The sequence below is a fragment of the Castor canadensis genome, chromosome 1 (assembly GCF_047511655.1).
Source record: "Castor canadensis chromosome 1, mCasCan1.hap1v2, whole genome shotgun sequence".
Classification (NCBI taxonomy): domain Eukaryota; kingdom Metazoa; phylum Chordata; class Mammalia; order Rodentia; family Castoridae; genus Castor; species Castor canadensis.
In genome coordinates this window covers 20,860,995-20,888,706 of record NC_133386.1, presented here as the reverse complement: position 1 = coordinate 20,888,706, position 27,712 = coordinate 20,860,995, and the positions used below count along the sequence as shown (strand labels likewise).

At 40.5% G+C, this 27,712-nt stretch overlaps 1 protein-coding gene across 6 annotated transcripts in view; it reads left to right on the top strand.

Annotated features, from left to right (window-relative positions):
* Utrn (utrophin) overlaps nucleotides 1-27,712 on the top strand; it is a 521,188-nt gene that overhangs the window by 118,634 nt on the left and 374,842 nt on the right. For all 6 annotated transcript variants that reach the window (XM_074072723.1, XM_074072717.1, XM_074072708.1 and 3 more), the window contains one exon: nucleotides 21,275-21,336. In XM_074072723.1, coding sequence (XP_073928824.1) covers nucleotides 21,275-21,336 — 62 coding nt within the window. The remainder of the gene's footprint in view (nucleotides 1-21,274; nucleotides 21,337-27,712) is intronic.

The window sequence follows — 27,712 nt, the reverse complement described above, 5'->3', positions numbered from 1 at the left end:
GGGCTGCTGATACCACGGCAATCAGGTACATGTTTCTCACCCTGGTGGACTCAACAAATCAAAATGTAATCAAGTTGAGGTAAGGTGCAAAGGTGCAAGGGAGGAGAAATCATGATACTCTGAGTAACTGGAGAGCCTAGATGTCCTCTCTGAGCAAAGACATTTAAAATTAAACCTGAAATGTCCATTGGACTTTCCAAGGAGGCTGAGAATGGACTGAGGAGTAGTGTAGGCATGCAAGTAGCATTAGCAAGTGTCCTGGGGCAGGAAAGGGCTGGGTGGGGCTGGGTGACACAAAGGCCAGTGGCTGGAGTCCAAAGACAGGAGGAACAGTTCTGCAAGATAAGGCTGGTTGTGCAAAGGGTTAGTTGACTCAACCTTGTAAACCATGTTAATTTAGTTTTCCAAATTTCATTGTCTAGCTTGCTGTTATCTGGAGAACTCATCAGAAAGGAATAAGAACAGAATTTAGGAGACAATATCTGAAGGTTATTGGCTTTAGGTTGGAGGCAAGAGATGACAGTGGCTCAGAATGGGGGGTGGCAGGCAGATGAAGAGATATGGGAGCTGTATTGAGGAACTGACACTTTAGGGAAGGGGTGTCAGGGATTCATTCAGGGTCCTGAGGAAGTTGCTGGATAAAAGCAGGATGACTTAAGAGAAGACCATGGCATTAGATGTGTTAAGGTTGAGATGATCATGTGCAGTATTTCAGTGGAGACCTCAGGTAGGTGGTTAGGTTTGAAAGGGCAAAAGAATGTCCTTTCTAGCCTTTGAAGTTTCCATAGTTTGAGACTATGAAATTAAGTGACAGTAGATAGATTAATAGGGGAAAAGACTTGGAAATTTATTTTGTGCATATATGCATGGGAGTCATACAAAATAAGAGACTTGAGAAAGGCCAAGTCTCTTATTCAAGGGCCTTGAACTTATTCAAGTTCAGGGAGCATCTGAAGCTACAGGAAGGAATAGGTGTTCCTGGTTCCTGGCAGGTTATGGGCAGGATGACGGGAAGAAAGCTATGGGAAACAAAGATATGTAGATAAAGTCTCTTAAGCACCAGCCCTCAGAAAGATAGGTGACAGGCTCTGCCAAAGTCTCTGGGAGATGAACATGGACCTGACCCTTACCTCCTTTCCTGTGACAAAAGTTAGCGTTCTCTGGCTCATAGCAATTACATTCAGGAACTAATTGGTCAGATAAGGGAAGTTCAGAGAATGTTCTTCCCTGAGTTTCAGGGTTGAAAGGGTGATAGGCAGGAGGTCAGGACAAGTTCAGGCAGATTTTGGTCCTTTGGTTCAAAGTAGTCATCATATCAGAATGCAAATGTTGGCGTACAATTTTCTGATTTTCAATAGGTGCATGGTATGTATTTATCTCTTGCTGCAAAACAAATTACTCCATATCTCAGCAGCAGATCTATATTAGCAATTAATCTATTGCTATGTAACAAATTATTCTGAAATGTAACAGCTTAAAACAGCAAATACTTTGTATCTGGTGCAGGTTTCTGGGTCAGGAATTTGGTAGTGGCTCGGATAGGTGATTCTGGCCCAGGGGCTCAGGAGGTTACATGTAGGACATTGGCCAGGATTGCCACAATCCAAAGGCATGACCCAGGGAGGATCCCATCCCAAGATGATTTGTGCATGTGGCTTTCTGCAGAAGGTCTCAGGTCCTTGCTGGTTTTTGGTGGAGGCCATGTGTCCTTGCCAGCTGGGTCTCTCTGCAGAGCTGCCTGGGGGTCTTCATAACATCACACCAGGCTTCTCCTTGAGCAAGAAAGATGCAAGAGTGTAGGGAGGAGGCTTGCAGTGCCTTTTATAGTCTCAAGACCCCATCATCACTTCTGTCCTATTCTTTTGTCAGTAGTGAGTCACCAATCCCAGCTGCCACTCCAGGGTAGGAAATTAAGCTCCATGGCTTGAATAAGAAATGTCAGATAACTTGTGAGTATATTTTGAAACCATGACACATTATTTTGGTAATTCAGAAGAGAGGTTTGGACAGCAGTCAAACATTGGGAATTTGCACATAGAAGCTGAGTGAGTTAGTAGGTGAGAAACCACTTACTAAGAGACAATGTAATGGGAAGAAGCCTAGGACTGATCTCTAGGAAATCTGACTTAGAGGACATGCTGTGGAATGAGAATCTGAGAAGACAAGTGAGTGTTTCTCAGGCAGGAAGCTGTTACTGTGTGGAAGCCTTATATGATGGCTATTTGACTTTTGCTTTTAAGGATTTGTATTTACAATGAATGAGTAAATAAATCAACATATATATATATATTTACATATATATATATATACACAAAAATCTCCTTCTGAGTTGGTTATTACAGAAATGCTTATAAAATTTAAAAAGCATTAACAATGCATAATATTGCCAGGCTCTGGTAGCTCATGTCTGTAATCGCAGCTTCTTGGGAGGCTGAGATTAGGAGGATCATGGTTCGAGGCCAGACCTGGGAAATAGTTTGTGAGATTCCATCTCCAAAATAACCCAAGCAGTGTGGACTGGAGGTGTGGCTCAAGTGGTAGCTAGCTTTACAAGCAAAAAAAAAAAACATAGTAACTAGATGGGGGCAGTGGTAAATAAATTACTTAATTGCTAGACAATGAGTACCTATGGAGCATAAAAGTGACATTATTAAAGGATATATACTCTATTGAAACCATGTTCAGAGTATTTTAAATGAAGGGTTATATATTTAAATATTTATTTTTATTTTTGTAAAAATGAAGCAGACAAAACTGTTTAAGAGGATATACACAAATATGTTAATATACAGATATGTTCTCTGGATGGGGAAATGGTTGATTTAATTTTTTTTTCCATTTGTAACTTTCATAAATGTGAGCTTTTGTAATGTATTTTCAAACGTTCTCCCAAAGCAAAAAGCAAAATGACATAGTGATACTTAAAGCTTGTTAGAAAAACTATAGTGCTCTGAACTTTCTGATAACTGAGACAGGGTGGTAGCAATGAGTGGAAGAAATAGCACCACTGTCTAGTAGAAAGTAGTTCTCTGACTTAAGAGGATAACCTGCCCTATTCCTGGCCTCCAGAGTGAGAGGAAGTGATGCTCGTTGCCCTTGAAAGCAATTTCACAAGATCTGCAGAGGTGGACTTTCTCAAGTCTTGGTGAAAGCAGCATTCCTAGAGATATAAGTTCTGAGAAAGTGCTGTATAAGCAGAGGGTCGCTCTGATACAGAAGGTGAGCGGTCCAGTGATTTAGAATGACAAAATGGTCAAGTTTACAGTGTCTTGAGAATATAATGGCTTACATTCTTGCAGACCACATTCCTTCACATCTCCCGATGACTGGCCCCCACTTGATTCATTAAGCCTGGTGAGATGCGAGGAATCTGCGTTTTAAGAAAATTTTCTAGGGGGTTTCTGATGTCTAGCTGAGTCTGGGAATCTGTGCACTACATCATCCCTTGGATGGTGATGCAGTGATGTCTTACTAATAATTAACCGTGTGTCCTTGTTCCCCACTCTGATGATGCTATCTGTTACTCTCACAACTGTTGTTGATGGGTTGCACGCTTTCTCTCCTGATTATAGGAGGAAAATCAGAGAAGTTAAAGAAGTTATTCAAGGCATGAAGTGATAAAAAATTAGTTGAAAAAGTGGTTGAGAGCATGGCTGAACCTTATATAGGATTAAATGAGAAACACGTATAAAGTGATTTTCCCTGTGTGTGGCACACAGTGAGTGTTTAGCAAATCTCATTTTGTTATGAGAAAATGTTATGTGTGGATTGATTTTCTGCCTGCATCCTCAGTGCATCCAGCTCATTGCTCCAGTTGACCTGCAGTATTTCTTAGGTTAGACTGAAGGACATGTGGCATGAGGGGCTGTTGCATTTCAGTCTTATCAATGTCTATTTTATGGGGAAAAACGTTCTGACTCCATCTTGCACACCAGAAACATTCCTGAATATCTTCCTTTGGATGTATCTCAGTAGTGCCAGAATGAGTTAGGATTGAGTTTAGTTACACATAAGAGAAGCTCCACTTTTTGGGACAATATAAAAAGGACTCATATTTCTCCTGTAAATTCCATTCTGTAGGTAGGTGATGCAGGGCTGTTAACTGCGCAGGAAGCTGGTTGCCTCTGTCGTCCTGCAGGAAGGGAAAGGTCAATGGCAAGATCTTAAGGGTCGTAATAGCTCTCCCAGTACTCTCTGTGTACCTCTGGCCCAAACTGGCCCTTATGGTATCCCTGGTTGCAAGAGGAGGTGAGTATTTTAACTGACTGCCTTACCATAAGGGTAATAAGGAGGTGAAGAGCAGAAAGGATGTTTGAGGAGGTAACTTAGCAATACTTACCACAATGAATTTGAGCAAATATTTTCCTTTTGACTAAGGTGTCTAGAGGCGCAGTCACAGTGAAGACAATTCTGATTCCAGGATTCAGGCTCCCTGCAATTATATTGCAAAAGAATGATATGGTGAACAGCTAGGCTTGGTGGTGCATGCCTATAATCTCAGCACTCAGGAAGCAGGAGGATTTCAAGTTCAAGGCCAGCCTGAGCTATATAGCAAGACTTTCACAAGAGAAAAGAATGATATGTTGAAAAAAAGAGTGTTAAAAGATGAAATTGGAGCCAAGTGAAATGTCTTCATTTGTCTTGTTGGGAACTGTCTAAGCTAAACAAGTTAAGAATCCCAGTGATGTGGAAATGAGGAATGTTTATTGCATGTGCCTTTTTCCCCAATATATTTTTTATTTAGGTAAAATGCACATGACATAGAATTTATCATTTTAACATGTGTCTGTCCATATTGTTGCAATATCACCAGTATCCTTTGCAAGACGCTTTAGTGTTGAAAAACTGAAACTCTACCCACCCATTGAGCAGTTAACTGTCACTCCCACCAGTGCCTGGCAACCACCATCCCACTTTCTGTCCCTGTTAACTTGACTGCTCTGTACATGGGATCATGCAATAGTTGTCTTCATGTGACTGGCACATGTCACTTGGTATAATGATCCAGTGTTCATCCGTGTGTAGTATATGTCGGAATTTCTTTCCTTTTAAGGCTGAATAATATTCCACTCTGTATGTTACCACATTTTGTTAACATTTATCTGTTGATGGACATTTGGGTTGCTTTGATCTTTTGGCTTTTGTGAAAAGTTCTCTTATGAAATGAGTGTGCAAATATCTCTTTGAGACCTTACTTGTAATTCTTGTGAGTATTTTACTTCATGTGCTTTTAACTCAGACTCAGTTTCTTTTTGACATGATTGTTGATCATCAGCTGGTTCACACTTGTCTTGGAGAAGTTGTTAAAACTCTGAAGAAGGATTATTCATCCAATGTTCTTGAGTCACTCTCTTGGTAACCTCCAGGGAAAATTTGTCATCATGAGTTGTATTTTATGTAGTCTGTAGGATCAGGGAAGGATGGAAGTAAAGTAACAGGGTTATTCCCATAGGACATTGGCCATTGTATGGCTGCCTTGTAAAAGGACACTGGTCTCCAGAGTTTCGTTAGGGAGGAAATGAAGGAGAAGACTGAGACCATTTTCCTTTCTTTGCAAAGCCAGTGCTGACTGTGCACAGGGACTGCTAATGTATAGCATTTGGTACCCTATATAAATGATTTATCAGGGAGGGAAACTCAAGTCCTGGAGCAGCGCATTTGTTATGTTTGTAGAACTGTCTAAAATGGTTAGGATGCTTCAGTCTAAAAAGATAAAAGTGGTGGCTTGGTGTACTTGACGGCTACACGACCATTTATTTCAGAAAAGCAGACATGAACTTGTTCTATTCATCTTCAGCTGTTAAACAGACATGGACTTTTTGATGCTTTAAAAAGAAATGTTTAGGAAAAATAAAAGAAAGAGCTATTTTACTTTGAAGGTAATGATTGATCAAGTTTGCTCTGCCCAGTGATGGTATAGACTAAATTTATAAACATTTAAAAACAGGAAAATAAGTGTGAGACCCACAGTGAACTATTAAATAGAGTGCTGATCTGAGGTAGAACCCTGATTTTAAAGTGACATAACGGATAGCGTTCTTATCAGCATGCTAGGCGAACGGCTTGATACGAAGTTTCTTGAATTTTTGCCTACAGCATAGATTTTATCTCTCTCCCCTGTCTAAGCCTACCTTATTAAACTTTTCAATAAAAAAGGTTTTAATGGCTTATAGAAACTTTTTATTATGTAAGTTGGAAATAAGAGCTATGTATTTTTCAGAATAAGACTAAGTATTTAAATTATTTTACTCATTAGCTTTCAATTTTTATCCTTAAAAGCAAAGAGCTCTGTGTTGTGTGGGCTGATTTCTTAACCAGGAAGTCAGTCCATGGGAAGAAATCTTTATCCCTGAGTTTTTAAGGGGAAACACAGTGTTCCTTTCTGACATGTTTTTTCTGCTTATTATAAATATTTATCTTGGACAAAGGATTGCATTTTAGTGGGTTGGAAATTTTTGTGAATTATTAAAATGACTCTTCTTTCTTTTTTATGATCTTACATTTTGGTTTTAACTCGTCATAGCTCAACATTAAAGTACTCCAAATACGGACAAAAACTGCAATATAAAAAATTCCCTACACTACCTTTGAAACACTGTTTGACTTACTTTAAAAGTTATATTTATAGCAAGTGGCATTTCATTAAAGTTTATGAACAGAAGACAGATCCTTCTCATTTTTTTCCCAGGTTTCTGTTTTTTTTCTGAAAGCAAATACAATATTAGGTCTTTGTGAAAGTCTAGGCAGCTTGGTGAGTCTGTTGGTAACATTTGGTTTTGAATTAACTTTCAGTTTTTTCCCCATCTTACTAAGTGGTCAACACTCTAATCAGTTTGCCTTGCAATGTTTGAATTTACTGCAAAGGTGCATGATAGGCGAAGGAGAAAAGTGACCTTCCCAGAGGTACACATATTTTACACTGAGATAGTTACCACTCCAGATTGAAGGGAAAAACTTACCAGAGTGCCAACAGAAGTGGTTTAATCTGCTGAGTTTCATTTTTACAAATATGTGAGCTTAATGGTTTCTAGGGTAAGGGCTCGGCTGTTGGTCTCTTTCTCTCTTCCATCCTCTGGGATTTGGCTTTATAAGGGAGCTCTTTTTGTTACCTGTTGACATCTAAGATACCTCCCTCCCTTCTAGATCCTTCCTGTCTGCATGTAATTACAGCTATGTTAAAAGCTCCCCATTCTTGCCATCTCATACCTGAAGAGACAGACAGATCTTCTGGGAGCCTGGTTTATTTTTTTTAGCTGCCAAATTCTTTTCCTCTCCTACTTGTCCATCTGAAAGTGGAGTACAGTACATCTTTCTTAAGATGATTGTCTTAAAGAAAAAATATAATGGAAGTATATATTTGTTATAAAAATTAGAAAATACAGCAAATAAAAAGCAGATCATGAAAATCTTCTCAGAATCTTCTAACTTAGAGATGCAGTGCTTTTTTTTTGCTCCTGGTTTTCTAGTCATACATGTGCACAATGCATAAAAGAAACACTTTTAATGACCTATTTTTTGCCTCTTACTATATTCTGAAAATCCATAATATTCTTTGTGTAATTTTTTAATGGTTGAGTTTGTGCATGAAATATACCTTTTGCTGGATGTAGTGACATATGCCTGTAATTTCAACATTTGGGAGGCAGAGGTAGGAGGATTTTGAATTTGGAGCCAGCTTCAGCTACCTACTGAGACCTGGTCTCAAAAAACAAAACCCAAAAGAAAAATGTATGTTTAAATAACCCTTATGAAGGGAGTTTTAGATTGCTCATAGTTTTTTTTTTTTTTTTTTTTTGGTAATTCTGCAGAGTGCTTTGAAGGGTATACTTTTCAGTATATCTAAATATTTATGTGTCCTTGACTTCCTTATGATAAAGTTCCAGAATTCCTGGGTCAGTGGTTGCATTGTTTTGGACAGTTTTTATGCAGATATTGTCATATTGCTCCAAGAAATTTGTGATGACTTTCATGTCTACCTGCAGAAGCCAGCTGTCCTGGTCCCCCACAGCCTCATAACTATGGCTGTGTCTTAGTGGGCAGATTTATTTACCTTTTTTCTGGCTTCATTTCCCACAACTCAAGCTTTCACACTGTTGAACTTGCCTGTCTTCTGAGAACGTGAGCTTCTGGGAGGGTCTTTTTGTGGGCAGACCCTCTCCTATCACCTCTGGCCTTTCACATTCACGGGCATGCTTGGTGTCTTCACCTGAATGGCTCCTAACCTCTCCCTCATTAAGTCTCTTCCTGTACTGTTTTTTATTTTAATGCTCAAATTTGAAATTAATGGAGAGGCGCTACCTTGCATCCTTCAAGTTACATGACAGCTGTATGTTAAATGATTTTGTGATTTCTCTTATTCCTCCTAACTCTTACAGTAGTTCAGGAATCCAGTCTCAGCATGCAGTGGGTGGCAGTAATGGGGGTCAAAGGACATAGTTAGACAGACAGAGGTTCGAGACACCCATTGTACAACGTGGTGGAGGTAGTTAACATTGTCAAGAGAGTCGAATTTAATTGGGCTCATCACAAGTAAGCATGTAAGTATGTAAGGCAAAAAAAAAAAATTACCCTTGAAGAACCATAGAATCTAACTGACAATGGAATGCACAATAAGAAATGGTCATTCCCACCTAGCAGCAACCTTACCTCTACAATTCAGTGCATTGTATCCAACCCTCCCTTTCTTAGTTCTTTGCTCCTCACCCCTGCAGGCTTTCAGAAGTCTGTAATAAGCGTTGAAGTGGCTTACTTTCTTACAGCCTCCCTGACAAATAATCCGTCTTGCCTTTTAATCTCACTGACTCACACATCTGATCATGTTTTTCTCTCTTTTTTTTTTTTGTGGTACTGGGATTTGAACTCAGGGCCTCATGTTTGCTAGGCAGACTTCTACCACTTGTGCCCTGCTCTGGCCCTTAGGTCCTGCTCTTTCTCAGAAACAGTCAGTAGCCAGGTTGCTTGCTCATTTCACCCCTTCTGTGCTCTTAGGAGGTGACTGCATCTTTCTTTTTTCAACAGATGCTCTCTGCATTGAGAAATATTTTTCTCATGAATTTACGTATCTATCTGTAGCTAATACATTGCTCACGATTGTCTTTTTTTTATACTTGCCTCATTCCTCAGCCAGTAAGGAAAGGACCATAGCTGCTTTTTCTTTTTTTAATTTTTTTTTGCAGTAGTGGGGTTTGAACTTAGGGCCTGACATTTGCTAGGTGGCTGCTCTACTGCTTAAGCCACTCTACCAGCCCTGGTTTGTGTTGGGCTTTTGGGATAGGGTCTCAAGAACTCTTTGCCTGGGCTGGTTTTGAACTGCGGTCCTCCTGAACTCTGTCTCCTGAGTAGCTAGGATTACAGGTGTGAACAACCAGCACCTGGCTGGAACATAAGTTCTTGAAAGCAGTTATTTTTCTTGCATCTCTTTTGAAAGTCACACATAGTAGACACTCGGTTTTTCTTTTGTTGTATTTATTTATTTATTTATTTATTCTTTATGTTTTTTGGCAGCATTGGGATTTTACGCAGGGCCTCATGCTTACAAAGACAGGCATTCTTACCAGCAAACACACTGTTTATTTTTGTATACTGTTTCCAACAAAACAGTTTTATATCGAATTGTCATTAAGCAGAAAAATACAAGATTTTGAGCAGTGAATTTAATGAACAGTTGGAAATATTTCCAGTTCTTCTTATGTCCACTTACTGGAGCAAAACTCTTGCAAAATGATATAACTAAGTTGGCCATGCACAACTATTACATTTTCCTATATTTTTTTATTGATAATAACTCCAAGTGCCTCAAAGTGGGGTGCAAGGAGTACCATTGTCCTCCTGGGAAGTATAGAAGGCTGCTTTAGACCAAATCCCACCGTGAGCATTGTTCTTCACTGATCAATAGCCATTAGCAAGGAGGCTCAAAACCAGTTCAGACAGCCTGTCTTGTGAGCTTGGTAAGCTACAGCTGTCTGTCCTTCTGAAGGACAGGAAGGTTGCAGTTACAGTAAATGCAAAGGTATTGTAGATGTGCTCTCTGTCCAGTATGAGCCTACTGGGCACCTGACCTGTACTACTCCAAGCTGCTATGCTGCTGGATATGTAAAGTGCTCACTGGACCTCAGACTTAGTGGAGCAATAATAGTGTCAAATATCAATGAATTTTAAAATAGTGAGGATCTGTTGAAATGTTAATATTTTGGATATATTGAGTCACATAGCACATACTGCTAAAATGAATTTTACCTGCTTTTTTTAAAATAAAATGTGGCTAGTAGCAATGTAAAGTATGTGGGCGACTTGTATTATATTTCTATTGATCAATACCACTGTGGGGGAGAATTTAGATAGTCTTTGGATAACCAGAATCCTTCCAATAACTGGTTGACACAGGCCCTGAGGGATTAGCCTCCAGATTCATGGGACTTTTACATTCTGTTTCATCAGTGGTGGGGAATGTCTATAGAATATTTGGAACAATCCATGCTCATTAACTAACACTAACTTCTCCAATGGGGATATTTTTTAACATTCTCATTATACCAATTTTCAAGCCACAGCAAAAGCATATTTCTAACACTCATTAGGTTCATTAGGAAAGCTTCTTCTGCTGTTAATGACAACAGAGATAACTGTTTCCTTTGTAGCAGCTCCTTGGGAGTTGAGCCTTTCTAATCCAATTACAGTGAGATTTTCTGTGGTGTTAACCTGGGTTGGAACAAGTTCAAGACTCCCGAGCGGTTTCATCTGGACTCTGTGCTCCCTGTGGCCATGAAAACCTTTTCAAGGATTAAGGAATGTGAGGAGGCAGCTTGGGCACCTGCCTTCTCTTTTTCCATCTTTGTTTTTCCCCTCAGTCCAGTTTCCATAAGAAAGACACACCTCCCACCCTCCTCAGAGCATACTGATGCCTTGTACAAGGCACTAAACAAAGGGACAATTTAAGAATGCAAAGAGTGTTCTTTTAAAAATTATTGAACTGGCTTGTGCCTTCTTACCAGGGCAAGGCATTGTGCCCACCTGCCAGCTATCCATCCATCCACCCACCCACTAGCTCATCCATCCACCCACTCACCAACTCATCCATCCACCCATCCTGGAAAGAGAGTCTGAAATAAGGTATTTCCCTGGAGACATGTAAGAACATGGTTTTAAAATAGAAAGCTGAAGTTAAACTTCTCTTGTCAGAAAGTTAAGTCTGATTTGGCTGAGGAGTTTGACAGGGAGGGCTAGTTTTGCCAACTAGGTAACAGAGGAGACACTTTCTATTAATTGAATAGGCTAAATTTGCAGATTTTTAACAAAATGCTAGAAATGATATCTTTTATATTGAAGTTTGTGATAAATATTAGTCATCAACTTGGAAATGTAGATGGGAATTCTTTGAGAGTTTCTTGAGCAAGTGTTTGCAGCCTGTGACTTAAAGTAATATACATGTAATAACACATGTCCCATGTTGCAATCTGCTAAAGTATATGAGATGGCATACAGGAGGTGTTAAGAAGAGAAAGAAGAGGTGCCAAAAGATACTCCAGAAGAGAAATAGTAGAAAGAGACAGACACAAAAGAGCTTGGGGAGGCCAGGTGCGGCCAAGCAGGTTTTGCAGTAGCCTATGAAGGGGTGTTGAAAAAGACTGTTCAAGAAGGCAGGATGGAAGGAGGTTGATGTTAAAGGAAAAAGTGGGACAGACAGAGGAGCATGAAGAGGGGGGAAATTGGGGGCGTCTCACTGCAAAGCTTCTTCAGATGGGTGTAGTAAAGAGGTGCGGTGGTTCTGGCCTTTAGGGTTGTCTCTACTTCTGTACTGTCTCATCCTGATGAGCCAAGACACTCCTCCTTTGATCAGAGTTCCTTGAGGTCACATTGCTTTTCGCTGCTACTTGGGGACTCTCCTGCTTAGCAAAATTGAGAGTCCGTGTAAGCTTATATGAATAATTACGGCCTGGATTTTATTATCTTGAGGTGTCTAGAGGATGAACTGAAGTTGTCCTAAGCAGGGCTGGACGGTATTGCCTCATCTTTTGATTCATTGCAGTTGCTGGCTTTAGAATGCCATCATAGGATTTTGCAGTGCTCATTCTCTCAGTATCCATTGTGTACTGCATATATGAAATTGGAACATTACTGTGAGTGGGTAAGACGTAGCATACATCAGCTGTAGAAAATAAGAGCATTGGGTATGAATGCAAGGAGATATTCGAGTACCTTCTCATTTTCTGTGGATATTTTTCTTCAGGTCTTTCTTGAGAATTATTATTTCTTGGATATTTTTATTGTTTTTATTGAATTCTTCATAAAAATCCATCACGAGGAATCATGAGGATTGAAGAGATTTCTTATAACGTGGTTACAATACTAGAAGAAATTAAAATGCGAAGAATATTACTTGGATAATTAGCAGTTGTTGACGAGTAGAACTGTTCTTCATGACGTCAGGTCAGGTCACTTACATTCAAGACTTCTTTCCCCTGGTTTTACTTGCATGAATTTTTATGCACCTAGAAATATGTGTTTATGGAACGGTCTGGAGATTTCTGTGGAAAGTTTGCAGGACATAATAGATGTTTATTTAATTAGAATAATGATCGCTTGAGGAATCTAATTTCATAGGAATTTTCTTTCATGAATTAGTTTACCCTTTCATCAGTCACTAAAAAAATGAGTTTTTTATGGCTTTCCATGACAGTGACTCATCATCACTGTGACTCATTCAGCTCCTCCTAAATAGCCCCTTTTTGTTCAAGTGATTTTAGTAAAAATGTTCACTCTCAGTGAAGTGTTTGCAGGGAAGGCTGACAATTTCTACCTCAGAAAGTTGAGTCCTTCTGCTGTCACGTTTGCAACACGAATAATAGGTCTGATATCTAAAATGTTAAGATCTTTTTCTCCCAGAATGTATTTCTAGAGAGAACACTTCAAACAATGCCAGATGCCTATAAATCTTACAGATTTTTCCAGTTAAGCTTGGCAGCTCTAGAAAGTGAGATAAGAAAATGTACCTCCTGAATTCCTACACATTGCTTAAAACAACTCAAGAGAAGAGGTAAGAGGTACATAGACGCTCAGCAATTAATGGTTACATCTGATTCTGAAAATAATTCTTTTGAGTCAAATTAATCCTTTCTCAGTATCGTATGGATTAAGTGCAAAACAAGTATCTGTGCCCCAGCCTCTCTAGGGTCACTTGCTGTTGAATGTGAACTAGTTTGGAAGGTCCTTAGGATATCTCCCAGTGTGATGGTTTTGCCTGGTTCTTCATTGAATTTTTTGGTGTTTTCTTTTGTTGTCATTTGTTTGTTTTTGAGACAAGTTCTTTCTATGTAGCCTAGCCTGGCCTTGAATTTACTAACTTCTTACCCCTAATTTACAAGTGCTGGGATTGCAAGCCACCGTACTTGGCTTAGATTTTTCATTTTGAAAAGGCAATCTTAGTTTCAGCATCATTACTCATTAGGGACATGCCAACTGAAACCACAGTGACATGCTACCGCATACCTACTAGGATGGTTATAATTTAAAAAGCAAAAGGAAGGGTTGGGGATGTAGCTCAGAGGCACCCACCTAGTACACACAAGGCCTTGAGTTCAATGCCTAGCACCACAAATTAAAAAATAAATAAGTAAAGAGCAAAAAGGAAAATAAATTAATGTTGGGGAAATTGGAAGTGTTATGCCTTATTGTGGGAGTATAAGATGGTGCAGCTTCTATGGGAAACAATTTGGCGGTTTCCCAAAAATGTTAACATATGGTGTAGAATTACCATATGACAGCCCAAAGAAACTGAAAACAGGAACCAGAACAGGTACTTGTATGCCAGTGTTTGTTGTAGCTTTGTTCACAATAGCCAAAATGCAGGAGCAGTTCCATCTTTGGATGAATGGATAAACGTGTATCAGTCTAGTGGAATATTATTCAGCCTTAAAAAGGACTGAAGTTCTGATTCCTGCTATGACATGGATGAATGTTGAGGACGTTTTGCTACATGAAATAAGCCATGAATAAGTATATCTAAAATAGACAAATACACAGAAGTAGATTGGGAGCTACCCAGGGCTCTGAGGAGTTACTGTTTAGTGGTCACAGAGTTTCTGTGTGGCATGATGAAAACATTTTGGAAATGGTGGTGATGGTTGTACAACAATGTAAATGTCATTAATGCCTCTGAACTGTACACTTTAAAATGGGTAAAATCACACATTTTGTAACACATGAGTTCTCCCCTTACGGGTTCAATTAACTGAGGTTAACCATGACATAGTGATGCCAGTTGGAAAATTCCAGAAGTAAACAGTTCATAAGTTTTAAGCTGCATGCTCCTCTGAGGAGTGTACTGTATCCAGGCCATCCTGCTCTGTCCTCTCCAGGGCGTGACCTCTCCCTTTGTGCAGCCTGTCCACGCTGTATACACTACCCTCTCGTTAGTAGTCATAGCGGCAGGCTTGGTTGTCAGATAGCTGATGCAGTATCTGTTTGTGCTCAAGTGACCCAAATTTTTCTTAATAATTGCCCCAAGGCACAAGAGCAGGGATGATGGTCATTACATCTGCCAAAGGAAGCAGGAAAGCGCCTCTGTTTTCTGTTCAGTGAAAAGGTGAAAGTATGAGGTGTTTTGGGAGAAGGAGAGAGATGGGGAGCGGGGAAGAGGCCGAGAGAGAGGGGCAGACACAGGCAGACACTACTCACATAACTTTTATCACAGTGCATTGCTGTAATTGTTCTGTTTCATTGTACTGTTATTATTTCTTACTGTGCTTGTTGTATATTAAACTGTACCATAGCGATGCATGGGAAAGAACTCTAGTATATACATAGGATTCAGTATTTTCTGTGGTTTCAGACATCCACTGAGTGTTTTGGATTGCATCCCCCACAGATGGGGGGGACCAATGCATATATTTTATCACAGCTTACAAATTAATGTCATATCACACCCCATTGAATTGTCAACTTTAAGTGGTCAATCATACAGTATATGAATTAAATCTCAATAAGGCTGTCTTTGGAAAAAGTTGATCTTAAGAGGAGGAGGATAGTGGATAAGGAGGCGTGGGTCCTGATTTGGTTTATGGCACAGTGAAATTCATGTTGGGATAAGCCCTGCCATCTCTGGTGTCAGGGTGGGGCTTGGCCCTGTGCCTCTGTCATACCTACCTCTTCTAATATACCTCGAACTTGATGGTTCTGTGCTAGAGGGTCAAGAGCTTTGGTCGTTCTGGTTGATGCCAGCCAGAGTGAACACAGTCCTCCCGTCTGTAACCACGTCAGTTCTCAGTGCAGTCCAGATGCTGACAGAGCTGTGGCTGTCCTGAAACCCAAGGGCTCCAGAATTACCAGGAGTTTTAGAGCTGAAGTGTCAGGCTGGCAGAACGTCCGTTTGCTCAGAGATGTTGATTTTCTTTCAAAGAATCTTTATTTTCTTACAGGATCGTTTTTTGAGTCTGCATTTGTAACTCCACTGTTTTCCTTTTTTATGAGGATTGGAAACGCGCTTTTCCATTTTTTTGCATTTTCTTAGCCTAGTTCTGGCTTTGTTGGACGTTGACTGACTTTCCTTGTAGGTACACAGTTATATTATTAGCTCTTTTTCTGGCCAGGTGCTGGGTGTGTGGCTGAAGTGAGGCAGGTGTGGATTACCTTATTCTGTCTAGAGTGCCCTTTGTCCACCTCTGTATGAACCTCACTTCATTTGGCCTGTAAGGTATATTTTAAAGGCTCCTTTTTCCTATGAAGCTAACTCTCTCAAACCCCTTGTTATCTGAAATGGCACTGAACACACCTCAGCACCCAGGTAGCCTGGCTCTGCAGGGGACGTTGGACAGTTCTTTTAACTTCTGCCCAAGGGCTTCAGCCGTTTTCTTTGAAAGGTGGAATTATTTTCCTTTTCCTTTTACTCCATCCATTATCCATCTCCCCCTCTCCTAAAGAGATCATCACGTTGTATTTTGCTTCTATAGAGTGAAGTGTCTTTTTTTTTCTTTCACGTACTGGAGGTTGAACCCAAGGCCTTGTTCTACCACGTGAGCTTCACCCAAACTCCTCTCCCTTCTTTTTTGTTTTTGTTTTTGAGATTGGGTCTTGCCACTTTTTTGCCTGCTTTGGTCTTGAACTGGCAATCCTCCTGCCTCTGCCTCCTGAGTAACTGAGATTACAGGTATGAGCCACTGTGTCTGACATTTACATTTGTTTTAAATATAGTTTTTAGCTTAAATAACTTCAATGTGTAAATGAAGGAAACTTATAGAAATATTATCTGAAATGCTCATTATCTAAATTTCTTGTGCACTTAGTGTTTTTTTTTTAATTGTTGTTGTTCTCTGAGAATGTTAGATTTTGAAACAAATTCTTTTTTCTTTTTGTGGGACTGGGGTCTGAGCTCAAGGCTTTGCTCTTGCAAAGCAGGTGCTCTACCACTTGAGCCACACCTCCAGTCCATTTTGTTCTGGTTATTTTTGGACATGGGGGGGTCTCATGAATCTGCTGGGCTGGTCTCTGAACAATGATCTTCCCAATTTCAGCCTCACAAGTCTGTGATTACAGGCATGAGCCACTGTGGGTGTCCAGCTTGAAGCAAACTCAGGGAGCTAAAGCACTCTGCTTGCAAGCAGCCTGTCTCCTGTTGGCTGTTTGTACATCTATGTGTTTATAGTATTTTTCAGATTATTGTTTAATATTTTTGACTTCCATATGACATTTTAATACATATTATTTGAAGAAATGAATTGGTTTTTTTCAGAGACCGATAAAAAGCAAGAGAGTAGAATGGGGGCAGGGGTATAGCTCAAGTGGTAGAGTGCCTTTCTAGTAAGTGTGAGGCCCCAAGTTCAAACTCTAGTACTGTCAGGAAGGGAGGGAGGGAGGGAGAGAGAGAGAGAGAGAGAGAGAGAGAGAGAGAGAGAGAGAGAGAGAGAGAGAGAGAGAAAGGGAAGAAGAGGAGGAGAAAGAGGAGGAAGAAAAAGAGGAAGAAGAAGAAAGGAGGAGGAGGAGGAGGATGCTTGATGCTATTGGGTCTTGTGGTAGATGTGGATTGGAAGTGATTCATGTGTTGTGCCCAGAAAAAGAAGAATTGGGAGTGTGGTCTGCGATCCTTTTATTGCTTCTGAAGTAATCTTGACTCTAGAGTGTGTTAAATTTCGTGTTTGTGTAAGAGGCTTTAATAAAGTCAGTCCAAGTTTTAAATCATCTAACAAGCCATGTCTGTTTGGACTTAAAGTCTAAGCACTTCTTTTGAATAGCTGCATTTTGTGGAACTCATATCGGTCGGTGCCAACCAACTGCACACTCTTAAATTGCTTCAAAAGATGTGTGGATGATACTGTTTTCTCCATGCTTGCAGAGTCCTCGGAAAACAATCCTAATTTCCTTGCTGCATTTCTGGCTTAGGATTTAAGTTGAGGTTCGCAGCTAAGTTCAGCTAAAAGAATTTTAGATAATGTGTCTTGAGCTGGCGAAGTGAAAACATTTTCAAAGCAACTTCTGGAAGGTGTATCCAGCACTCTTGTGGATGTTTCCTGCTTTATTTTGCTTCCCTGTCTCAGCAGTCAAGTTCCAGGCCGGGCAGCAGCTGAAGCTCGGATCTGTGTGAACATGTCAGAAGCATTTTAAGAAGAGCGAAATACTTAGAGGAAGAATTTGGAAAAGCAGCCTTAAGGGGTTTAGTGCATTTTTCTTCTCTACGTCAGTCCCGTGTTTCTCCTCCTAATGGAGAATGGTCATTAACGGGCAAGATTTGCCAAGCCAGCGAAGGTTTTCAGAAATGACACAGTTTTCTAAAATCTAGATCAAAGAACACGTGTTTCCATTTGGAAGCCTGAAAGCTCACTTTTAGAGGAGGAGGCACGCGTGGAGTGCATGTTATTCCCGTGTGTCTGACACACACATAAAGACTTTAGTTATTTGTAAGTTTGTGTCTCATGCCTACACATTTTTGTTTTGGAGAAGTTAAAATAACTAATTGGCTTGATCATGAGAGTTGCTATAGTTTGAGTCTGTTGAAGTTCTCTAAATTTCTAGAAAGGCAAAAGGATCACAATAGCATCGCAGATCTTTGGCCACTCCACTACTGTTTGCTTGTCCTTTCACCTTCCCGATGGAGAAGGCTCTGTCAAGGTCGTCTGCCTTTACCGTGGTGTGGACCCAGCTCTGTGCTACTGATGACTCTTCCACTTTTTTACACTTTCAGTCTTATAACGGAAAAGCCACAGGTGACTTCTTTTACTGAGCTCTTGTCTGTAGATCATAAGAAGAGTGTGTGCACGCGCATGAGAGAGAGAGAGAGAGAGAGAGAAAGAGAGAGAGAAAGGCAAACTACAGGGTTATTGAAATATGAACATTTTTCCCTTGGCTGTAACTGTATCAAGAAAATGAACACAGAAGGGTGCTTATACATTTTGGAGCATTTTTGAATATTTGGAAGTTAGACAATTTATCTATGACAGGCAAAAGCTTTATTTCATAGCAGTTACTTCGACACATTCACATGTTGATTTGACTCAAAGATTACAGACTATTTTAGAAATAGTACCCTATTAATTTTTATAGACATGTCTCTTTGGGGAGTTCTATTAAATTTGATCTCATTGCATATGTGATAAGATGGGAAGACCTTACTTGGCATTTCATGAGGTGATAGGTACTCAGTTATTTGTCCACTCTGCAGAGAAAACTCTACATCGTATTAAATATTTTAGTACGTTTTTGAAATAAGAAAGTTAAATGCTTTGAAAATATGTATGCTAAGAAATTAGGACTTTTCCATTTTTGTCATCAAAATTCTTCTTTTTCCTTTTTCCTTGATAGAGTCGGGATTTGAACTCAGGGCCTTGTGCTTGCCAGGCAGGTGCTCTACCTCCCAAGCCACGACTCCAGCCCTTTTTCGCTTTAGTTACTTTTCAGATAGGGTCTCTCGCTTTTTGCCTGGGGCTAGCCTCAGACTTATGATCCTCCTACCTATCCCTCCCTCATAGTTGGAATTACAGAGGTATACCACTATGTCTGGCTTGTTTGTTGAGGTGGGGGGTCTCCATAATTTTTTGCCTGGGCTGGCCTCAATCTGAGATTCTCTCAATCTCTGCCTCCAGAGTAGCTGGGATTGCAGACATGAGCCACCAAGTCTACCTCAAAAATCCTTAAATGTTATTAATTTTATAAAACTCTGAGAACTTAGTAATATTTATTTATGATCTTTCTATTTTTTATTCATAGGATTACAGAATAATGTATATGGCAAAGTTTATAAAAAATAAATACTTTGGAAGGCAGTGGGACAAATAATTGGATTTTCCAAGTACCCTGAACACAGATGTTTAATATTAAATTCATTTTAGTGAGGCTGGGTGGTGATAGCCCTGTATTTTGGCTATAATCTTAGCTCTGTTCCTCCTTGGGTGAGAAGATAAAGGCTGGCATATTCAGGGAATGTAAGCAAGTCATTAATAAATGACTCCAGTGTGGCATTGATCAGATAAGGTATGCAGGCTGAAGGAGGGGCTGTCCTTTCTGGGAGGAAGGTCACCCTCAGCACCTTAATGTCGAGAAGTTTCTTAGAGAGCAGTTGTATTTGTTATACCAGCAGCTTCCTCTGTGTCTTGGGGTCTGTCTCCAATTACCTTTATGCATCTGTTATAGGGCACTCTTTTGGAGAGCTGCTGCTATATTTATTACAGGGATGACCTTTTAATTACAAACCCTCCTTCCCAAAGTGAATAAAGAACACAGTTATCACAAACTAGATGTGGCCGTCAGCTTTTTATTACTATGTGAACTACCTGAGATAATTAACTTCCGAGAGAAAAAGTTTGTTTTGGCTCACAGTTGTGAGGCTTCCGGCCCATGATTGATGGAGCCCATGGATTTGGGCCTCTGCATGGGACGCCAGATGGCAATGACAGGGAGTGTGGCAGAGCAAACCGCTCACCTCATGGCCAGGGAAGGAAGGAGGTGGGGGTTGGGGGAGGGGAGGGTGTCTCCAATCCCCTTCCAGGGCCACCACCAGTGACCTCAGAGCCTGTCACACATGGACCTTTGGGAGACGTTGAGCATGCCAACTGTAGCCTTGGCCAGGTGGCAGGTGAATTTGTAATGATACTGTTTAGATTTGTGAGCAGGTCTGTATTTACATGTAACAGGCCTCTTTGCATTGGGGGTGCACGGACAGCAGAGGTCCTGGGCCACCTCTGTGATTATTATTTGGCTGTCATGAGTGGGAGCACCTGTGGGGGCTGGGAGTGGGAGAGGAGTCGTCAGTAGGGACATACGAAGTGACCCACAGCTTTCTGCACTGATGCAGATGTTCCTTAGCTTTCAGAATGACTTAGGGATCGTTAACATGCTAGCAATGACTTCGTCACTAGTTTTAGTAGAAACTGGAGCATAGGCAAAGAGTGCGTGACCGGAAGTAACAAACTAGGAAAAATGGATATTTGGTTACATTTTTGATAATAATCAGAATAACAGTGAGCTGCACACCAGTTCCTTCTGGAATGTTTTCCACAATGGGGTAAAATTTATCTTCACTTTCCAGGTGAAGCCCATGGGGCTGGGAGGCGTTGCGATGACCTGCCCAAGGTCATACCAAAGTGGGGTGGGTCTATTGGGTTCTAAAGCCCTTTGCTCTTTTTATTATGGCATATGACCTCGTATGCCTAATTCAGACACTCGGGCCACTTTCAAGAAGTAGGGTTCTTTAGGTCAATTTCCATGTGGTGTGGTTTGAATGATGAATTGGTCATCCAAACCAAAGCTGACAATATTTTTTAAACTGTTCTGATTTCTCTCCCTGTGAAATGTTTGTATAGATCAAAATCATGCCAATCCCGTGTTAGTCTGCTTACAGGAAAGTGGGTACAGAGCTGACTACTATACACCTTACAGTTCTTTCTGTTCTGGATGTCATGCCATCCTCAGTTTTTACTGGATAACTTCCGCTGTTTTCTTTGGACATGTTGACATTTTTATCATGCTTGAAATTCCACTTAAAGTGCAAGTGAGAGTAGTATGTGTAATAGCAGGTGTGGTTCTGATTCTGTCCCACAAACCTGAATTTCTGGCTGCAGTGATGCACATGGGCTAGAGGAGACGGCCAGGTCCCTGGGGCGAGGTGCCCAGGCCTCGCTCTGTTGTAGCTGTTGGCTTTGATGATGAGTCAAAGAATTCTTCATTAGCCACGCATTATTGGGCTTCATGACTACTAATAATAGGACAGTTTTACTCCCCGGGATGCAGATGGTGAGTTCACTTACTCCCTGTGCCAGCACTCATCTGTCCCTGTCTCTCCTTCCCCCTGCAGATGAACACAATGACGTGCAGAAGAAAACCTTTACCAAATGGATAAATGCCCGGTTTTCTAAGGTAAGCAGACTTTTGCACCCTCTGGTTATTGAGATGTCTTGTTCTGTTGGTGGAGTTTGATTGGAAGTGCATGTGACTAACATTTCTTCTTTATTCTCCTCCAAAATGCTCTTCTTGGGAATTGCGATGTGAACAATTGTGTAAGGCTCATTCATTTACCTAGCATTCTCCAGATGGTTAAGCCAACAGTTTGCTCCTTTCGATTGAATCTGTGAATCCTGGCTACATTGGGAAAGTTTCATGTTCACGGAGTTAAGTGAGATGATGGTATCATTTTGCCTAGATAAAACCAAATTATTATTCACACAGCCTCTCTATCCTGCGCCATCACTCAGGCAGGGCTTTTCCTTCTTGTGTGTGTGGCTCATGAAGTTTCTCTGCCCTGTGGCTCTTTTCGTGTGTCTGTTCTTTTTCCCCACCCCCAAAGATCTGTTCTTTCTTGGCCTTTCTAACCACAATCAGGGCTTGTATCAATATTTTGCTTTAGGGGTAGAGCACATTTGTTCTCAAGGATGATTACACTCATTGCGTATAGAAGTTGGGGTTTTGTCCACTAAGCCTGAGATGGACAGAGAGTCTTCCATTTCATCAATTGTAGGACCTCACTGTAAGAAGACGAAAAATAAGTTTTCTTGAACAAACACCATTATGGTATTTGAAACAGTCTGACAGCTATTTTAATTAGGTTATTCTCTGTGATTTCCTGTTTAAGAAAGTTGTAAAGACAAGGGAAATAAACACTAGTAGTTCTTTGAGGAAAAATGAAGATGTTTTAAGGTTACCTTAAGCAGCAGCACAATTTAAAAATTGTCCTGGATCCCTTAAGTCAGGTGTAGTGGGCCACAGCTATAGTCCCAGCCACGCAGAAAGCTGAGGCAAGAGGATTGCTTGAGCCTCAGAGTTCGAGACCAGCCTGTGCATCCCTTAAAACAAAAAAAAGAGAGAAAAAAGAAGAAGACAACTTTGGTCCACATTCTAATACTTACAGCTGTATTTCTTACAGCTTTCTAATATTTCTTTCACTATTTCTCAGCTTTTACAAGTTTTGGTGAGGGCTATGCTGTGGTGCCTCTGAGGATGTGAAAGGAATTCTGTAAGGAGTGTACAAAGTGACTGGCAGGAGTTAAGAATGTGCAGAATAACACTAGCAGAGGTGCTCCACATTTGGGGATTTTATGTAAAGGATATTCCAAAGCAGAGGTAGGTATTTCTGGATAATTTTTTTTTTCTTATGGTACTGGGGGCTTGAACTCAGGGCCTTCACCTTGAGTCACTCCACCAGCCCTATTTTTGTGAAGGGTTTTTCAAGATAGGGTCTCATGGAACTATTTGCCCAGGCTAGCTTTGAACCACAATCCTCCTGATCTTTGCCTCATGTATAATGAGGATTACAGGCGTGAGTCACTGGCACCTGGCTCTGGATAAATTTTAAATTGCTTTATTCTACAGGTGTATGTAATGTATGTATTTTATTTTATTTTTTTATTATTTTTTTGGTGGTACTGGGGTTTGAACTCATGGCCTCATGCTTGCTAGGCAGGCACTCTACTACTTGAGCCACACCACCAGCCCCCAATCTGTGTGTTTTAGATGTCACAGTGTCCACAACTTCTGTCGGCTGTGGCTCTATTCTGAGCAACATTGTTTTAGCAACAGAGGGTCTGGAGAATGTCCCAGCGGTGTTGTGTGTACTCATGTGGATAGGATTATCTGTTGAGGGAAACAGGGTCATTGTCCAGATTAACAAGTGAAGCAGCTGTAGTTTTTAGCAGTTTAGTTTTTTCATCAGGGAAGAATTGCCTTCACGGTCATTTTGAAGGTCATTTTGAAAACACAGTATTCTTTGTGGACCTGAGTTGAGGGAACATTTGAGGGGTCGGTTGGTTCTGTGCCTGTTTTTGAGAATGAAGGGAAGTAGGCTGCTCACTAAAACATGGAAGGGGGTATGTAGGATAATACAGCTGACAATTGAGAAAGAATGGTGAAAAAGACAGTTTTTAGTTTTTATGGTGAGTTATTGATATCTTTGAAAAGACCCAAATAATACAAAATCTAATAGTACCACAATAGTTTATTAAATGAACTTGTTATTTAGATGTGGGCAATTATAATATATGTATTATTTTGTAGTATAAATGGGGGCTTTAATCCCACATAAATTATTTGTCCCAGGATTACCAAATCTTGTAATTCCAACACCTACATGTCCTCCAAATTGTCTCCTCTCCCTCTTCACTGACTCCTTTCTTTTCCATGCTGCTGTTTATCTGTGTTAGAGAAACTTGTGAAAAAACTTAAAATGGGCAAGAAACACTATCAAGTTTCCTGTCTGGTTCAATCATTTGGGTTTTTTCTGCCTTTCATTATTTTTGAGCTATTTTGTAACTGTGTAACAGTTGTAGAAAGTAGATACAAGGCAAAGGAGTCTTAGTCATAAAAACTGCAACTGAATGCTGCGCTTTGGATAGACAGTTTTCCCATCTTTTGTAATTCGATTTTCAGTTTTCCCTTTTTGCATGCAAACAAGTGTTTCATTCTCCTTTCAGCTAGTTGGAACATCTTCAGGGTCCCCTCCGTGCTAAATGAGTTACGCAAAGTCTTTGCAACAGACTCTTGTTACTTGGCTGACAGTCACTGCTTTGCCTATTTGGAAAGTTGTCTTTGAGCATGTGGGCTACTGTAACCATCTGCTAGCCAGTTCTTCCTTTCACGTTTCTCCTCCTTCACCTCCCTTTCATTTTGTTTGTTTATCTATTTATTTGATGTATTGGGGTTTGAACTCAGAGCCTCATGTTTGCTGGAAAGGCTCTCTACCCTCAAGTCATGCCTCCAGCCTTTTTTGCTTTAGTTGTTATAGGAATAGTGTCTTGCGTTTATGTCTGGGCTGACCTGGACCACAGATTCTCCAGTTTATGCTTCTTGAGTAGCTGGAATGACAGGTACGTGCCACTATGCTCAGCTTTTTATTGATTGAGATGGAGTCTACCAAACTTTTGCCTGGCTGGCCTTGAATTGTGATCCTCCCTATCTGTGACTCCTAGGTAGCTAGGATTACAGGTATGAGCTACTGCACCCAGCCCCTTTGCTATTTTTGACAAGAGTAGCTAGAGTGATCTCAAAGGGTAAGCTTAATTACTTCATTCTCTTCTGTAAGTTTTTTCACTAGTTGCCTGTTGTCCTTTTCAGTTTCTTTTTAAATTGACATTGTAGGTATTTAAGATATACAGTGTGATATTTGACCTACATTGGCTGTAAGGCCCTAGGTAGTTACTCCTCACCTATTCCTAACTTCTTTTCATTTTGCTTTTGCTCCCCCATTGTGCTACAGCCATATCATCTGTGCCCCAAACCTGATGGGCCTTCCATGGTCTCTCCCCACACACTTCCTTCCTCCTCCATCTTTTTCTTGCCAACTCCTGCTCATTTTTTTTTTTTTTTTTCCTGCTGGAGCTTAAATTTCACTTTCTGAAGGCTCCCTTTTCCCAGCTCACAGACTAGGGTAGATATGCTGTGTATAAAGTGTTCCCTTTGAAAACTTCCAATTTAAGTGAATTATAGCCATCCTTTCCTATGGAGTGGCAAGCTTCAGGGGTACAGAGACTGTTTTGTTCATTGGTACAATGTTTGGTGTTTAGTAAACACCCAGTGAGTGTTTATTGGCTATGAATAATGAGTGACAATGACACAAACATATGTTTAATATGCCTAATACTATATGTCCAGCCTGAGATGATTGTATGGGGAAGAGAGAGGAGAAAAGCATGGATATGAGTGTAAAATAGTGTGATTAGTGATTTCATGAGAATGAATTCAGTAGCTCAGGACCTTTGCTGCATTTATTTCCAAAAAATAAAAATGAATCCTGCTTTGCAAACTACCTGTTCAGCTGCTTTCATGGGAGTTGTGCTGGAACAATTGTTAAATAATCATTTGGGTCTAATACATACTTTCTTTTTTTCTCAATACCCTTTCACCCCCCCAACTGGGGATTTGATCTTAGGACTTCACACTTGCGAGGCAGGCCCTCTCCTGCTTGAGTCAAGCCTCCAGCCCTTTTTGCTCTGGTTATTGTGCAGATAGGGTCTCACTTTTTGCCCTGACTGGCCTGAACTACCATCCTGCTATTTCACTCTTCCCACCGGTGTTGGGATGACAGGTACACACCATTCATACCGGTTATTGGTTAAGATGGGGTTTCAAGAACTTTTTGCCTAGACTAGCTTGGAACTGCAGTCCTTCTGATGTCAGCCTCCCAAGAAGCTAGAATTACACTTGTGAGCCTCCAACGCCTGGCTTATATTATTATTTAGGTATTTTTGTCATTACTGGGGTTTGAACTCAGGGCCTCACACTTGCCTAATATGTCACAGAGGCTATGTGCTTTAGAGTTTGGATATTCTGAGAAGTAATAAGGAGTAGAGCAAATTATGGATCTGGAATTTTGAAAAATAAGATGACGTGAAGGAGCTAAGAGGTATTGAACACTTCTTTCTGGGTATGCTGCTCGTGTATTTATGACCTCAGGCAAATCATTAGTCACATTTTTATGTCACTTTGTTTTCTTTCCTTTAGCTGTAAAACATACTTGATCATTATTACCTGCCTCATATTGCCAAGAAATATTGGGGTATTGTCGTGAAACATAACGGGAGATCGTAATTGCTTAGCAGTGCTAAATAAAATCCCAGGGGGCAGCCCTAGCTTGTGACATCCCTGGACTCTGCTGCAAATATATTTTAAGACAGAAATGGGAAAAAGCATCAGCTCATCAAGCCCACTTTCTTGAACGTTTTGCACCCTCTAATTTTCAGAGCCTCTGGTTTGGAAGCAGGCTGGTTTCCCAAGGGAGCCAGTGAAAGCCTCATTGCTTTGCTGTTGAGAAATTTGCTCTGACTTTGAGCCTGCATTTTCTTTGGCCAACCTTCAGAACTGCTCATCTGCAGTTGTGCTTTTTTTTTTTTTATCAGTTCAGTGAGGCAATTCTCAAAGGAGGTTTAACAGCTAAAGGTTATGGGGGGAATATGCAGTCTTAAAAATGCTAAACTTTAATTCAGGCGAATATCTGCTTTTGCCTTTTCTAAAACAAAGATGAGCCAAGTTTTATATGCTACAATTCCAAACTTGAAATTTAAGTTGACAGAACATAAGAGAGGAAGTCTGTGAAGCATTTTTCACAGGTTTCCCTACGAAGCGCTGTTCAGATGTGCTTCTTTTGGGCCCAGTGGGGTGTAGCCGAAAGTGTCCTGGTGTTTTCTACTTTTTGTGTGTTGGAAGTTGATGGTCACAAAATAGGAGCAGGGAAGATGTGCAGGGCCGTTTGTGAAGAATGATACAAGCAACCCCAGCGCTGTGCATTGGTGGTGTTCAGTTCTGTCTGTGCTGAGAGGGAGACTGTGGGCTTCCCTGTGTGGTGATGAGTAGGGGTTTGAGTTGAGTTTCTTGTCAGGTCTGCTGATGGCTTATTTCGTAAATATGCATATGGAAACTCAACCTTTGGTTTAGGAGTTTAGGAGTCATACCCATTCAGATGGTTTTTTTTATAAAAAGAAATTTCAGTTTTTGTCTATTCACTAATACCTCTAAAAAGCAAGGCATGCAATGTACTCCAGATTCTTGTGCACTTGCTTCCAGGTGTTTTAGCAGTCCTATGTAAGCTTCTTTATTTTATTGTTTTATTTGTTTGTTTTAACTCCATTTGATTTTTAAAAAATATTGAAATCCATTTGATTTTTCTTTTTTGGTGATACTGGGGTTGGAACTCAGGGCTTCTTGCTTGCTGCACAGGGCACTCTACTGCTTGAGCCACGCCTCCAGCCCCTTTTGCTCTGGTTGTGCTGGAGATGGAGTCCTTGCTTTTTGCTCAGGCCGGCCAGACGAGGATTCTTCTGTTTTTTGACTCCCACTGTAGCTGGCATGACAGGTGTGTGCCTCCATGCCTAGCCTTTTTCTGTTGAGATGGGGGGGGGGTCCCCCTAATTTTTTTTTTTTTTTTTTGGCCTGGGCTATCTTTAAACAGATTCTCCTGATCTCAGCCTCTTAAGTAGCTAGGATTACAGATGTGAGCCACTGGTATGATTTGGTTTTTAAAAATTTGGTTTTTTTGTCCCAAAATGATACAAAATGAATTTCATCTAGTTAAAGTTAAAACACTTTATTATTTAATGTGTTGTACATATTCAGAACTTAATAAATTGTTTTGATAGAGCCTATTGGTATCTGTAATTATGGAAGACATTTGGTAGTGTCTCTTGAGTGTTTGCAATTGACCATCAGTTTTGGGATTGATCTGCTGAGAGGAGGTGACTTCACCTTTCACCTAGAAAGGAGGACACAGCCATCTGCCATGTGCTTTTCCACGGAGCCCCGTGTGGCCTCA